Raw genomic sequence first — 15,193 nt, forward strand, 5'->3', positions numbered from 1 at the left:
ATCTCATCAGGTCTCCATTCCTTCATGTCTAGAAGTCCCTCCGATTGGCTAATGTAAGGAACTGACTTTGAAGCTGTGAAAGTGACTGGCGGTTTGCTTGTCTGTGTTCCCAGCTGGAGCTCATATTGGAAGCGCGAGGTTAAAAAAGGGAGAGGGGGAATTGCATGTGCAGCAACGCACTTGTTACTCGTGTCTTCGTACAGTGAGTATTCGATCGCAAACAGCCTTTGGAAAGGCATGGGATAATCTTCATTGGCTTAACGTCGATAAAGTGGTCGCTCGGACTCAGGAAACTGCCTTACCTTCTCTCCTATCTGTTCCACACCACAAGTGTGCCTGCCACCATTTTAGGGAAGACCATTTAGGCATCCAGCGGGTTTACCTAAAATCAGTGCCTGTTTGATAATGCAAATGTTTAAGGACCCAAATGCCATTTTCAACAATTGTAGCATCCTAATCATCAGGTCTGCAATAGGCCCACAAATGAGAACAGCTAGGAGGGCGGCAGCAGATGGGATCATCAGCTGCTCTGGGGTAAATCACTGGCTGGTTTATTTTGGCTTTTGCTGTTTTGGCTGTTGAAGCTGATAAACTTTCCAATAGTTAACTGGCTGAGTCTACAGGCGGATGTAAAAGATCCCACGGCACTATTCGAAGAAGAGCAAAGGTGTTCTTCTCATTCATTGTGAAAATTGATTGCTGTCTTTCCCTACATTACAACAGTGACTACACTTCAAAAGTACTTCATTGGCTGTGAAGTGCCTTGCGACGTACTGAGGTCGTGTAAGGCTTTTTTCTTTTGACTAAGGGCTTCTGGCGAACTTCTGGTTGGCTTTGTGGGTGTTGGCGTCCTTGGCAAGTGCAGCATTTTGCCCATCCCTAATTGTCCATGGGAAGGTGGTGGTGAGCCCACTTGAACCACTGCTGTCGGTGTGGTGAAGATATTTGACCCAGTGACAGTGAAGGAACAGCGATGTGTCCAATTCCGGATGTTGTGTAACTTGATGGGGAACTTGGAGGAGGAGGAGGAGGAGGAGGTGGCCCCATGCCCCTGCTGCCCTTGTCCTTTTAGGCGGTGGAGGTTGCGGATTTGGGAGGTGCTGTTGAAGGTGTGCTGATTGGATGCTATTGTTGCTGAAGAAGGAGGAGCAGTGAGCTAGAGTCCAGAGACCTGCAGCTACAGAGAGAAGAGGCAGAAGGAAGGAACTCCTTGCCCCACTAGGCCAAGAACTTCATACCTGTAGTTCAGTGAGGAGGCTCTGCCTTACCAGGGAGACTGTCTGAGCAACAACTGCAGCCCAGCACCAGGCCATGCTCATTCCTTACTCATGGCTGTTAGAGTCACTGTGATCCTGAATTTTTATGCCTCGGGGTTATTCCAGGCTACAGTTGGTGACCTTCATGTTAGTCCGTCAGCTGTGTATGTATACATCAAGCAGGTGACTGAAATGCTCTTCACCAGTGCCAACTATTGTGTCTGTAAGCACTCTAGTAATAACTCCACGAGGTGAGGTATAGTACTTGAACTGTGGTGACCTTAGTCCATTAATTGCAGCTCCTGAGTGAGGGTATAGCACGGCGATCTCCCTTTTATACCTGGTTACCTGTCGTGTACAGGTGACCCCTAGGTCTCCACCAGTTGCACCCTCTGGTGGTACAGGCATAGTCATCATCATCATCATAGGCAATCCCTCAGGATCGAGGAAGACTTGCTTCCACTCTTAGCATGAGTTCTTAGGTGGTTGTACAGTCCAATATGAGAACCACAGTTTCTGTCACAGGTGGGACAGATAGTCGTTGAGGGAAAGGGTGGGCAGGAAGCCTGGTTTGCGCTGCACGCTCCTTCCGCTGCCTGCGCTTGATTTCTGCATGCTCTCGGCGATGATACTCTAGGAGCTCAGCGTCCTCCCAAATGCACTTTCTCTATGGTCTATGGCCAGGGACTCCCAGGTGTCAGTGGGGATGTCGCACTGTATCAGGGAGGCTTTGAGGGTGTCCTTGTAACGTTTCCTCTGCCCGCCTTGGGCTCGTTTGCTGTGGACGAGTTCCGAGTAGAGCGCTTTGCTTGGGGAGTCTCGTGTCTGGCATGCGAACTATGTGGCCTGCCCAGCGGAGCTGATCAAGTGTGGTCAGTGCTTCAATGCTGGCCTGGACGAAGATGCTAATGTTTGTGCGTCTGTCCTCCCAGGGGATTTGCAGGCATAGTGTATACAGTGTGAAGGTACATCCAGTAGCCTTATGTAACTGTACATTAAGTGTACAGGGAGTATACTTACGTTATACATACACAACACAACAACTTCATCTCCGTGCCTATCGATGCCACAAAGCAGAGAAAACGGCGTATTAGAAATTGTGCACTTAAAGGTTTTCCTAAATGTTTTGTCTTTTTCCGGTCTCCAGTAACAGCCTATGTAACTATAGCCTTGCCTGTATTTCAGAGAGAAGAACATGTCACCTGTGGAGGAGGAACAAGAAACTCCAGACATAGCACAGGATTCCAGTGAGGTAGGTGGCAAACACTAAGTTCATTCGATATTCACCACTTGCAGGGAGAGTCCATGAACTTCAGCACATCCAAAACACTGCTGCCCGTTTCCTAGCTCACGCCAATTCCATTCACCTGTCACCCCTGTGCTCACTGACCTACAGTGACTCAGTTTTAAAATTCTCAACCTTGTGTTCAAAACCCTCCGTGGCCTCGCCCCACCCTCCTCCAACCCTACAATCTGCGTTCCTCCAACTCGGCCCCCTTCGCCCCACCATTGGCAGCCTTCAGCTGTCTAGGCCCTTCGCTCCAGAATTCCCTTCCCAAACCTCTTCACCTAATCTCCTTTAGACAGCCCTTTAAACCTACCTTTTTAACCAAGCATTTAATCGCCAATCCTAATGTCTCTTTATGTGGCTCACTGTCAAATCTTTGACTTATTCCACTCCTGTGCAGTGCCTTGGGACGTTTCACTATGTTAAAGGCGCTATATAAGTGCAGGTTGTTGTGGCATGTTAAATATAGCCCTTCACTTCTTTGAGGTATTTCAATGTGATGTGACTTACTAATTTTATTATGTAGTCTTTGTAATTTTTAAAATGCTGGTTTAGGATACAAAGCTTAATGTGTTTCTCAGGTCACAAGTGCTTTGTGTCAAAGATTGGCGAGTTAAATGTACCCTCAAAAGGCCCATACTAACGAAATGCATCTCTGGTGAGGATAGACTAAAGGAACTTACTTGAATTGTTTTAATGCACAATTAACAGACAGGTTTTGAGAAAAAAAATAAAAAATCTTTTATACAGTGCATTGTTCTATCTGTTTATGTGGAATTGGGGAAAAGGGCATTTTTTCAATTATGCAGCTAAAAATGTTCTTTCGTTAATTCCTTGCTAATAGGAACAAACATCAGATGCTGGTTTTGGAAATGTGCTCATTGTGTTCCTTTTGTTTTTGTTGATTGTGGGTATAATTTGGGTCACCATCAGCTATACTCACCACCACACCCAACGCCGCCCCAGCAGACGGTTCCTTGGAGTAAGCCACTCATTCATTATCTAATTCAGGGAATGGTGGGTATGAAATTGAAAGGAAGAAAATGAAATGAAATTTTAAAACCCTGCAGACGTGAAACAGAAGAGCATCTTTGGTACATTGTGTAATGTCACGCAGGCCAGGTGCTGCTTTGCCTTTGGTCGAATTGAACGCGGAACATTTGAAATTGATAACAAATAACCCATGCCATGCCCCAGGATTGTATGAAATAAAGTGATCCGTCAACCTGGGTTGGCCAGTTCTGCACATCCTTGGTGCTTTCCAGATGAGTTTAAAACAAATTTAGCAAGACAAACTGAAGAAAAGGGTGGCAGTAGCAGATTCAATAGTAACTTTCAAAAGGGAATCAGCTATGTAACATCAACTTGCATTTATGTCGTGCCTTTAACGTAGTAAAAGGTCACGAGGTGCTTTACAGGAGCATTATCAAACAAAATTTGGCACATACTTGAAAAGGCAAAATTTGCAGGGCTGTGAGGAAAGAGCAAAGAAGTAGGACTAATTGGATAGCTTTTCCAAATGGCCACCTTCTGTGCTGTATAGATAGAGGTTCAAATCTGAAGCTGGTCCCAGCGGCTCGCGCTGTCAAACCGCCCTTTCTCTAACAGCAAAACCGGCGCTTTTTACAGGTGACTCCCAGTATCGCCCGTGGGGCAATTTTATACATGCAATATGGCGAGAGTTGGCATCGCTGCATTGGGCCAAAGGCAGTATGTGTGAAGGCAGGCGCTGGACTGCAGCGCGAGCGCGTGCAAATGGCGACCGTTAGTGAGCTGAAAAGGCACTTTTGCTCGCGTATTTCCACACCATTTATGGAGTACGTATGTCGATCCTGCCCCATTATTGTGAGAACAAGTGGCGGTCCCGACTTGCGAGAGACCATCAGCGGCAGGTCGGGGCCATGAAAGGAGCGGCGAGTGGCGGCATACCCAAGGTACAGCGCGAGCTGGGGCAGGAGGGCAACGGCAGCGAAGAGGGACTTCATCAAGGTCCAGGTCGGTGATTGGAGCGTGGGCAGATACAGCAAGAGCAGCGCGGGCAAGGCAAAGGAGCGGCGATAGATTGTGGGGCGATGTGATCGGGGCCCAGGAGAGGCGTGAATCTGGGGCTCAGAAGAGGTGAGGGCCCAGGGGCAGCACGGGCCAGCCCACACGGCAATACGTGTGCGCACTAGGCCCATGCAGCAGAGCAGGTCCCCAGTCGCCTTGGTTAATCCCTGCCACTGGACCAAGATCTAGCTCTGTCTAGCCCGTGTGGTGGCTGGTGTGCAACGGCCACCACATGTTAAAAAAAATCTTGAAGGGCATCTTCTGCCCTTCAACATGTAGTTCAGGACCTGGAATATTAGGTGCGTCATTGAAACACCTGTGAACTCATCCTTTTTTGGCATGGAAGCAAGTCATCCTCATTTCGAGGGACTGCCGATGATGATGATAGATAGAGAAATAGAATATAAAAGCAGAGATCATGCTAGAACTTTATAAATCACTTAGGCTTCTGCTGGCGTAGACAATTCTGGGCACAATATTTCAGGAAAGATGTAAAGGCCTTAGAAAGGGTACCGAGGAGGTTTACCAGGATGTTACCAGGGATGAGGGATTTCAGTTATGAGGAGAGGTTGGAAATGTTAGGACTGCTCTCCTTGGAACAGAGAAGGTTAAGAGGTGACCTAATAGAGGTTTTCAAGATGATGAGAGGTTTTGATAGAGTAGAGAAAGAAAAATTATTCCCTCTGGCAAGTGGGTCAATAACCAGGGGTCATAGGTTTAAAATCATTGGCAGAAGATCCAGAGGGGAGATGAGACTTATTTCAGAGTGGTCAGGATCGGGATCACTTTACCTGAAAAGGTGCTGGAAGCTGATCCCATAAATAATAAAAGGGAGTTGGACAGGTCATTGAAGATGAGGAACTTAACAGGGTTATGGACAAGAAGCTCTTTCAGAGAGCTGGCACAGGCACGATGGGCTGAATGGCCTCCTTCCTGTGCTGTAACTTTCTGTGATTCAATGATGATTCTAAAAGGATGCAGAATTATTTATATCCAAAAGAGACAACAAATAATTGTGCTATAAACACCAATTGAAAAATGTCACCGAGATCAATGTTTTCATGGAGACTGTTAGATATTCACTCCTAAAATCATCCTACTTTTGCAGAATTAGTATCAATAGAAGCTGAACAATTAGATTATATGCTATGAGGAAATAGTGCCACTAAGATAAGATGTATCTTGAGGAGTGGTGCAGAAGGGAGGGATTAAAATTCCTGGGACATTGGAACCGGTTCTGGGGGAAGGCGGGACCAGTACAAACCGGACGGTCTGCACCTGGGCAGGACCGGAACCAATGTCCTAGGGGGAGCGTTTGCTAGTGCTGTTGGGGAGGAGTTAAACTAATAGGACAGGGGGATGGGAACCTATGCAGGGAGACAGAGGGAAAGAAAATGGAGGCAGAAGCAAAAGATAGAAAAGAGAATAGTAAAAGTGGAGGGCAGAGAAACCCAAGGCAAAAAACAAAAAGGGCCACATTACAGCAAAATTCTAAAGGGGCAAAGTGTGTTAAAAAGACAAGCCTGAAGGCTCTGTGCCTCAATGCGAGAAGTATTCGGAATAAGGTGGACAAATTAACTGTGCAGATAGCAGTTAATGGATAGGATGTAATTGGCATCACGGAGACATGGCTCCAGGGTGACCAAGGCTGGGAACTCAATATCCAGGGGTATTCAACATTTAGGAAGGATAGACAGTGAGGAAGAGGCGGCGGGGTGGCGTTGCTGATTAAAGAGGAAATTAATGCAATAGTAAGGAAGGACATTAGCCTGGATGATATGGAATCGGTATGGGTGGAGCTGCAAAATACCAAAGGGCAGAAAATGCTAGTGAGAGTTGTGTACAGACCACCAAATAGTAGTAGGGAGGTTGGGGACAGCATCAAACAAGAAATAAGGGATGTGTGCAATAAAGGTACAGCAGTTATCATGGGCGACTTTAATCTACATATTGATTGGGCTAACCAAACTGGTAGCAATGCGGTGGAGGAGGATTTCCTGGAGTGTATTAGGGATGGTTTTCTCAACCAATATGTCGAGGAACCAACTAGAGTGCTGGCCATCCTAGACTGGATGATGTGTAATGAGAAAGGACTAATTAGCAATCTTGTTGTGCGAGGCCCCTTGGGGAAGAGTGACCATAATATGGTAGAATTCTTTATTAAGATGGAGAGTGACACAGTTAATTCGGAAACTAGGGTCCTGAACTTAAATGAAAAGTAATTTCGACAGTATGAGGCGTGAATTGGCTAGAATAGACTGGCAAAGGACTCTTAAAGGGTTGACGGTGGATAAGCAATGGCAAACATTTAAAGATCACATGGATGAACTTCAGCAATTGTACATCCCTGTCTGGAGTAAAAATAAAACGGGGAAGGTGGCTCAACTGTGGCTAACGGGAAATTAAGGATAGTGTTAAAACCAAGGAAGAGGCATCTAAATTGGCTAGAAAAAGCAGCAAACCTGAGGACAGAGAGAAATTTAGAATTCAACAGAGGAGGACTAAGGGTTTAATTAAGAGGGGGAAAATAGAGTACGAGAGGAAGCTTGCAGGGAACATAAAAACTGACTGCAAAAGCTTCTATAAATATGTGAAGACAAACATAGGTCCCTTGTAGTCGGATTCAGGTGAATTTATAATGGGGAACAAAGAAATGGCAGACCAATTGAACAAATATTTTGGTTCTGTCTTCACGAAGGAAGACACAAAAACCTTCCGAATGTACTAGGGGATAGTGGATCTAGTGAGAAGGAGGAACTGAAGGATATCCTTATTAGGCTGGAAATTGTGTTAGGGAAATTGATGGGATTGAAGGCCGATAAATCCCTGGGGCCTGATAGTCTGCATCCCAGAGTACTTAAGGAAGTGGCCCGAGAAATAGTGGATGCATTGGTGATCATTTTCCAACAGTCTATCGACTCTGAATCAGTTCCTATGGACTGGAAGGTAGTTAATAAAAAAGGAAGGAGAGAGAAAACGGGTACTTATGGACCGGTTAGCCTGACATCAGTAGTGGGGAAAATGTTGGAATCAATCATTAAAGATGAAATAGCAGCGCATTTGGAAAGTAGTGATGGGATCGGTCCAAGTCAGCATGGATTTATGAAAGGGAAATCATGCTTAACAAATTTTTTGAGGATGTAACTAGCAGAGTGGACAAGGGAGAACCAGTGGATGTAGTGTATTTGAACTTTCAAAAGGCTTTTAACAAAGTCCTGCACAAGAGATTGCTGTGCAAAATCAAAGCACATGGTATTGGGGGCAATATACTGGCGTGGATAGAGAACTGGTTGGCAGACAGGAAGCAGAGAATCGGGATAAACGGGTTCTTTTCAGAATGGCAGGCAGTGACTTGTGGAGTGCCGCAGGGCTCAGTGCTGGGACCCCAGCTCTTTACAATATACATTAACGATTTAGATGAAGGAATTGAGTGTAATATCTCCATGTCTGCAGATGACACTAAACTGGGTGGCGGTGTGAGCTGTGAGGAGGATGCTAAGAGGCTGCAGGGTGACTTGGACAGGTTAGGTGAGTGGGCAAATGCATGGCAGATGCAGTATAATGTGGATAAACGTGAGGTTATCCATTTTGGGGGCAAAAACACGAAGGCAGAATATTATCTGAATGGCAGCAGATTAGGAAAAGGGGAGGTGCAACGAGACCTGGGTGTCATGGTTCATCAGTCATTGAAAGTTAGCATGCAGGTACAGCAGGCGGTGAAGAAGGCAAATGGTATGTTGGCCTTCATAGCTAGGGAATTTGAGTATAGGAGCAGGGAGATCTTACTGCAGTTGTACAGGGCCTTGGTGAGGCCTCAACTAGAATATTGTGTTCAGTTTTGGTCTCCCAATCTGAGGAAGGACGTTCTTGCTGTTGAGGGAGTGCAGCGAAGGTTCACCAGACTGATTCCAGGGATGGCTGGACTGACATATGAGGACAGACTGGATCAACTGGGCCTTTATTCACTGGAGTGTAGAAGGATGAGAGGGAATCTGATAGAAACATATAAAATTCTGACAGGACTGAGCAGGTTAGATGCGGGAAGAATGTTCCCGATGTTGGGGAAGTCCAGAACCAGGGGACATAATCTTAGGATAAGCGGTAGGCCATTTAGGACTGAGATGAGGAGAAACTCCTTCACTCAGAGTTGTTAACCTGTGGAATTCCCTGCTGCAGAGAGTTGTTGTTGCCAGTTCATTGGATATATTCAAGAGGGAGATCAAGGGGTATGGAGAGAAAGCAGGAAAGGGGTACTGAGGGAATGATCAGCCATGATCTTATTGAATGGCGGTGCAGGCTCGAAGGGCCGAATGGCCTACTCCTGTACCTATTTTCTATGTTTGTATGTATGGAATGCTCTGCAAAACTCGCCAACTGAGAGCTTTTAAAAATCCTATCAAAATGAAGAAAAAGGTAATACCCCATGTAACTGCCCTCTCCAGAAACCTGCTGACAAATTCACTGCATCCCTTCAGTTGGTTATTTGTGAAGTACCACAAACCCTATTGAAGCACCGGTTTTCATTTTCCATTGGTCTCAAACATTCCTGAAAGCCAATCTTTTTAAATCCTCTCCAACACAGGGAGCCAAGTGCAGTCTAGCATTGCTGCCAAGAAAAAGTAAATTAAAACACCTTGAATATCTGAGTTTAATCACTTAAGAACAAAGCTGTACGTGACAGCGCAACACCATTGAAAGATTTACTGGCTGCAAAAATGAGAGAGAAAATCCTTTGAGAGTGTTGGAAGTGTGTTAGTGGGCCCTTTGTGGATCTGTGTGATGATGAACTACTTTTGAATGGGAATGCCTAAAAATTACACGTGATATTCCTGCAGGAGATGGGCACCGTTAGTATTTACAAAAATCCATGATTGATGTTCACGGTGTTTGAGGAAAATACAGTCTGTTTCTGGACTGCTGCAGCTTGTGAGCAATCTGGAAATGTTCTTTTGCAACCACCGTTTGCCCATATTTCACTGTTCATACATTTACCTAAAAAGAGGCCTTTGGCACTGCAAACGTTATTACCTGCTCAACGAATGGCCACAGCTGGATCATCATGAAACTCTTGTGGCGGTTTATTAAAATGTGTCAAATAAATCTTTCCTAATAAAACCAGGAGTGAAATCAGGAAACACTTGTTCCACACGAAGGCTAGTAGAAATCTGGACCTCTCCCCAAGGACCTGAGATCGGTAGTTTCTTGTTAGGTAAGGGTATCGAGGGATATGGAGCAAAGACAGGAAAATGGAGTTGAGGTGCAGATCAGCCATGATCTAATTGATTGACGGAGCATGCTGAAAGACTGTGTTCCTTTGAAACAAAACAAAACCAAATCAGTCACCCTTTGCTGCTACCAGTACAAACAGTCCTTTTAAAATCACCAATGAGAGGAAATTTGTACAGAAACTCAAAATGTTACATGGTGCTTGTTAAAGTAATAAATCCACAACTGCATTTCTAAAATCGCCTTTTTTTAACACTTTGGCAAATAACCACAGTTTATGGAATTCAAACGTTTAGAACTCTGCTTTCAGCTGGATTGCCAAACCTGCAAGGCCTTCTTCTGTGGACTCTCTCTCAAATGATGCAAGATGCTTAATGTCATCTCATAGCCTCATCTGGTTTATAAAAGGGCACCACTTTGTGGTGGTGATAATTCAGTGAATGTTTTGATGATTTTGAAGCTTTCATTAGGGTAGCAGTAGATGGCATCATTTTTCTAAACCACACTGACATTAAAAATATGTTTTTCAATTGTGTGGCTCAGTCAAGCCACAATATGCTATAAACATGATCTAAGTAAGGTTTCTTGTTAACGGAAGAATATCTGAAATGTTTAAACTCAGCATTTAAAGTCAGTGAAATCAATTTGTTTGACAATTTTATAAATCAGGATTTTTGTTAAGAATTAAAAGCATATGCTTACATCATCATCACCATAGGCAGTCCCTCGAAATCAAGACCGGCTTCCACTCTCAAAGTGTGTTCTTAGGTGACTGAACAGTCCAATACGGGAATTACAGTCTCTGCCACAGGTGGGATAGACAGTGGTTGAAGGAAAGGGTGGGTGGGGAGTCTGGTTTGCCGCACGCTCCTTCCGCTGCCTGCGCTTGTATGCTCTCGGCGATGAGACTCGGTGCTCAGTGCCCTCCCGGATGCTCTCCCTCCACTTAGGGCGGTCTTTGGCCAGGGACTCCCAGATGTCGGTGGGGATGTTGTATTTTATCAAGGAGGCTTTGAGGGTGTCCTTGAAATATTTCCTCTGCCCACCTGGGACTCGCTTGCCGTGTAGGAGTTCCGAGTAGAGCGCTTGCTTTGGGAGTCACGTGTCTGGTATACGGACAATGGGGCCTGCCCAATGGAGCTGGTCGTGTGTGGTCAGTACTTCGATGCTGGAGATGTTGGCCGAATCGAGGACGCTAACATTGGTGCGTCTGTCCTCCCAGGGGATTTGCAGGATCTTGCGGAGACATCGTTGGTGGTATTGCTCCAGTGTTTTGAGATTATCTACTGTGTATGGTCCACGTCTCTGAGCCATACAGGAGGGCGGGTATCACTACAGCCCTGTAGATCATGAGCTTGGTGCCAGATTTGAGGGCCTGATCTTCGAACATACTCTTCCTCAGGCTGCACTGGCACACTGGAGGCAGTGCTGAACCTTATCGTCGATGCCTGCCCTTGCTGATAATAGGCTCCCGAGGTATGGGAAGTGGTCCACGTTGTCCAGGGCCGCGCCGTGGATCTTGATGACTAGGGGGGCGGCAGTGATGTGTGGCGGGGTCAGGTTGGTGGAGGACCTCTGTCTTACGGATGTTTAGTGTAAGGCCTAAGCTTTCGTACACCTCGGTGAAGATGTTGACTATGACTTGGAGTTCAGCCTCTGAATGTGTGCAGATGCAAGCATCGTCCGCCTACTGTAGTTCGACGACAGAGGTTGGGACGGTCTTTGATCTGGCCTGGAGGCGACGAAGATTGAACAGGTTCCCACTGGTTCTATAGTTTAGTTCCCCTCCAGCGGGGAGCTTGAGTGTGAGGTGGAGCATGGCAGTGAGGAAGATTGAGAAGAGGCTTGGCGTGATGATGCAGCCCTGCTTGACCCCGGTCCGGACGTGGATTGGGTCTGTGATGGATCCGTTGGTAAGGATCACGGCCTGCATGTCGTCGTGGAGCAGGCGGAGGATGGCGACAAACTTTTGGGGGCAGCCGAAACGGAGGAGGATGCTCCATAGTCCCTCGTGGTTGACCGTGTCAAAGGCCTTTTTAAGTTCAAAGAAGGCCATGTGCGAGGATTCGTGCTGTTCCCTGCATTTTTCTTGCAGATGCCGTGCCGTAAAGATCATGTCCGTTGTACCCTGTGACTCCGGGAGGAGCTCCTCGGCCACAGGGAGAGGCACTAAAGTATGTCGGAGAGGCACTATTGGGTTGAATGCATGACCTCATCTCTCTCATCTGGAAGGAGGAGAGCATGCCGGGAGATCTCAGAGATGCAGTAATTGTGACCATCTTTTTTAAAAAAAGGGGACAAGCCCGACTGCAGCAACTACAGAGGAATCTCCCTGCTATCAGCCACTGGGAAAGTCATCACTATATGCTTACAGTGGTGTGCTGAATACATGTGGGACAGCCAGGCTGATTGGGTTTTAAAGCAACATTCCTGGCAATGTTGAGGAAAGATCACAGCAAAAAGCTATCAAATTAGCGACCTTTCAGGCCCGAAACGGACCTTCATTCATTGACGTCCAAAGGAAAAGGCTGAGAAAGAATGTAGCCCTTTTCACAACCTCAGGACATCCCAAAACACTTTACAGCCAATGAAATACTTCAAAAGTGTAGGCACTGTTGTAGTGTGGGAGACGCAGCAGCCAATTTGCATACAGCAAGGTTTTACAAACAGCAATGCGATAATGGTTAGATAATCTATTTTGTTATAGTGATGTTGGTTGATGTAGTGGACTATTTAAAACAAACACAACACCAGGTCTGGGTTCGAAGATTCAAATAGTCTTTATTTTGCATTGGTGGGGCGCCTGCCTGCTGGTTGTCTGTAGCCAGGCCTCTCCAATGATACAAAGTTCCAAACAACCTTTGATACACTTAATGATGCATGTCAGCCTCGTGCACGACCCTCCCCCCCATGCCGTTTAATTGGCCCAAAGCCCGAGTGCACAATTGTTGATGAACTAATTCCCTTTCACGTCTCACAATCATTTGCCTAAGTCTCATACCAGATGGAGTTTTTCCAACGTGTCACTTTTGACCCCTTGCCCTGTTTAACTGCCCCTCTGGGCCTCCTGATGTTCAACAGTTTGGCTATTTGTAATTATCCTCAGGTTATACAACTTGCAACAATTAATCATTCCAACATGTTATTTCCCTTTAAACACCTTTAGAAAGCTGACCACTACAAAAGCCTGTTTAGCTCGTTTTAGTTCTGAGATTCTTTCTTAACCCTTTAATTATAACAAAGCTCAGAAGCCCCACTTCAGTCCCCCCCCCCTTTTGGTACTTGGCTACCCATCCCAGGATTACCAACCTAATTCTACTTCATCCTGTGACCCCTGCTCTGTTCTGTGGTGATCAGCCACGCAGTTTGGGGGACTCGGGATGTAACCTATGTCTAAGTATTTCAGGGTACTTGGCTATACATAGTTTAAGCTATTGCTTTCCTTCTCCGTTGCCTCTTTCGGCATACCATGCATAACCTAATTCCCCATCCGACAGCTAGCCCTAACTGTGTGACCACAATATGCGAGAGAATATACGAATCCACGGATGGATATTCACATTCATTTCCCAATTCCATACATGTTCCCACCATTGAATGTCCTTCATGGTTTCCTCAATGTCCTTTGAGTGCTGTATGGAATCTTCCAGTATGCTTTTCTCAGTGTCTGTTTTCAATTGCGTCACATATTCTTTGAGACGGGGACTATCTTGCCAACTTGGTATGTCATATTGTTTCATTTCATCATCCCATCTCGGGTTGTTTAAAAGTGATGTTCTCGATGCGTTCCTCTCTTCGTGGGAATAGGTATCGATGGCCAAATTTGACTACAGCTTTAGGCGTAAAACGGAAATTAAGTTGTGGGATCGCACATATGACATTACCATGCTTGTACTCATTTTCCTTGGTAGATATGCAGTATATCCCATCATCCCGGGCTGCCACCTCAGTCCCTCCCTGACTGACTAAGGGGGGCTGATTTCCAACGTGCAATTAACCGTCTGAGTGAACCCGCACGCGATACGTTGTCCTCCTTCTATGGGGTGCGCGCACACTATCACATTCAAATATTGAATGCAACCGCTGATGTGCATCCCTTGGAATGGGCATTAGTTTCACTGCATAGGGGGACATATCGTGGAATAAAACCCGGGATTGACCTTGTATCTCGCCTTTGTTCTGTACTGCCCACAGAGGTTCGGCCTCCGCGCCCTCTATCTGTGGGATAGCTAGGACCATACCTATCAATTTCACTTCTATGGTAATACAATTACTCGGGGACAAGAACACTTGTGTTGTCTTGCGAACATCGCAGAGGGTAAGACCGTCCTTAGTCCATTTGGACAACTGCTCATTGGATAAGTAATCGGGTATTTTTGCTGGTTTCATCTGGTTTGCATTGTATCAGATATTCCCTCGTAACCACATGCCATGCATTGCACATACTAATTCTTTGTGTTTCTTGGGCTAAAGTATGTAGTCGTGCACTAATCTTATTGATAGTCTGGGCATGTGGCTCGAGGATCTCCTCAACTGGCAGCAATTAGCTTCCAACCTTGCCCCCTGTTTCTGACAACTGAGAAGTCAGACTGGTTCCCCTTAGTAAGAGGGTTCTTGAGCGTTGGGCTAAGTCTTGGACCTCTTGGTCTATACTGGCTATGTCAAATGTGTTAACAATTGCCCCTCCTGCCGCATGCCCTGCTCCTGCCGTCTCTGGTACTCCCCTCCTTTTCCCGTTCAACCGCCCTTGGGGTCCGTGTAATTGTTTCTCCAACAAATTTTCCCATAATCCCGTGGAGTGGCTATCACATCGCTTGGGTAAAGTTATCCCGCTAATATTGAGGGCAATACCCCACTTTCCTGGTTCGCTTCATCAGCAGGTCTCCCCTGGCTCCTTCTGTTACTTCAGGACATGGCAGAGGAGCTGATGGGGCTGGTCCCCGTCCTCTTTTTATCTGATACTTTCTATTTCTTTGCTCACATACACCGCTATCATACACATCTTGGCATTACCGTCGAGGCGTCAAGTCTAGGCATTTAAGGATCACCGTATCTACTAGTAGCGTCTTATTTCGGATGAGCCTGGGCACGTAGCCCTCATCGAAATACCAATAGACATATCCCACGGAATTCCATTTTAGTACCACCCTAAATCCCATATTCCCCGCCCCCACCGATGATCTCTGTCCCATCTTCAAAGCTTCTGCCGTCCACGCATCGCACTTGGAGTTCAATCCTGTCATTCACGTACAGGTGCCCATTACGGTCACAACCCTCCAGCTGGCTTGACATATATAATATAGGGACCTATCCCTGCTGGCGAGAGTGAAGGGTATGAGAATCATCCATTGGGTTATTGCCATATCGATTAATT

At 46.1% G+C, this 15,193-nt stretch overlaps 1 protein-coding gene across 1 annotated transcript in view; it reads left to right on the forward strand.

Moving 5' to 3' along the window:
• Window positions 1-15,193, forward strand: part of fam13c (family with sequence similarity 13 member C) — a 155,794-nt gene that overhangs the window by 46,401 nt on the left and 94,200 nt on the right. The window contains exon 5 of the mRNA XM_070876865.1: window positions 2,442-2,508. Coding sequence (XP_070732966.1) covers window positions 2,442-2,508 — 67 coding nt within the window. The remainder of the gene's footprint in view (window positions 1-2,441; window positions 2,509-15,193) is intronic.

Source organism: Pristiophorus japonicus, chromosome 3 (genome assembly GCF_044704955.1).
Source record: "Pristiophorus japonicus isolate sPriJap1 chromosome 3, sPriJap1.hap1, whole genome shotgun sequence".
Classification (NCBI taxonomy): domain Eukaryota; kingdom Metazoa; phylum Chordata; class Chondrichthyes; family Pristiophoridae; genus Pristiophorus; species Pristiophorus japonicus.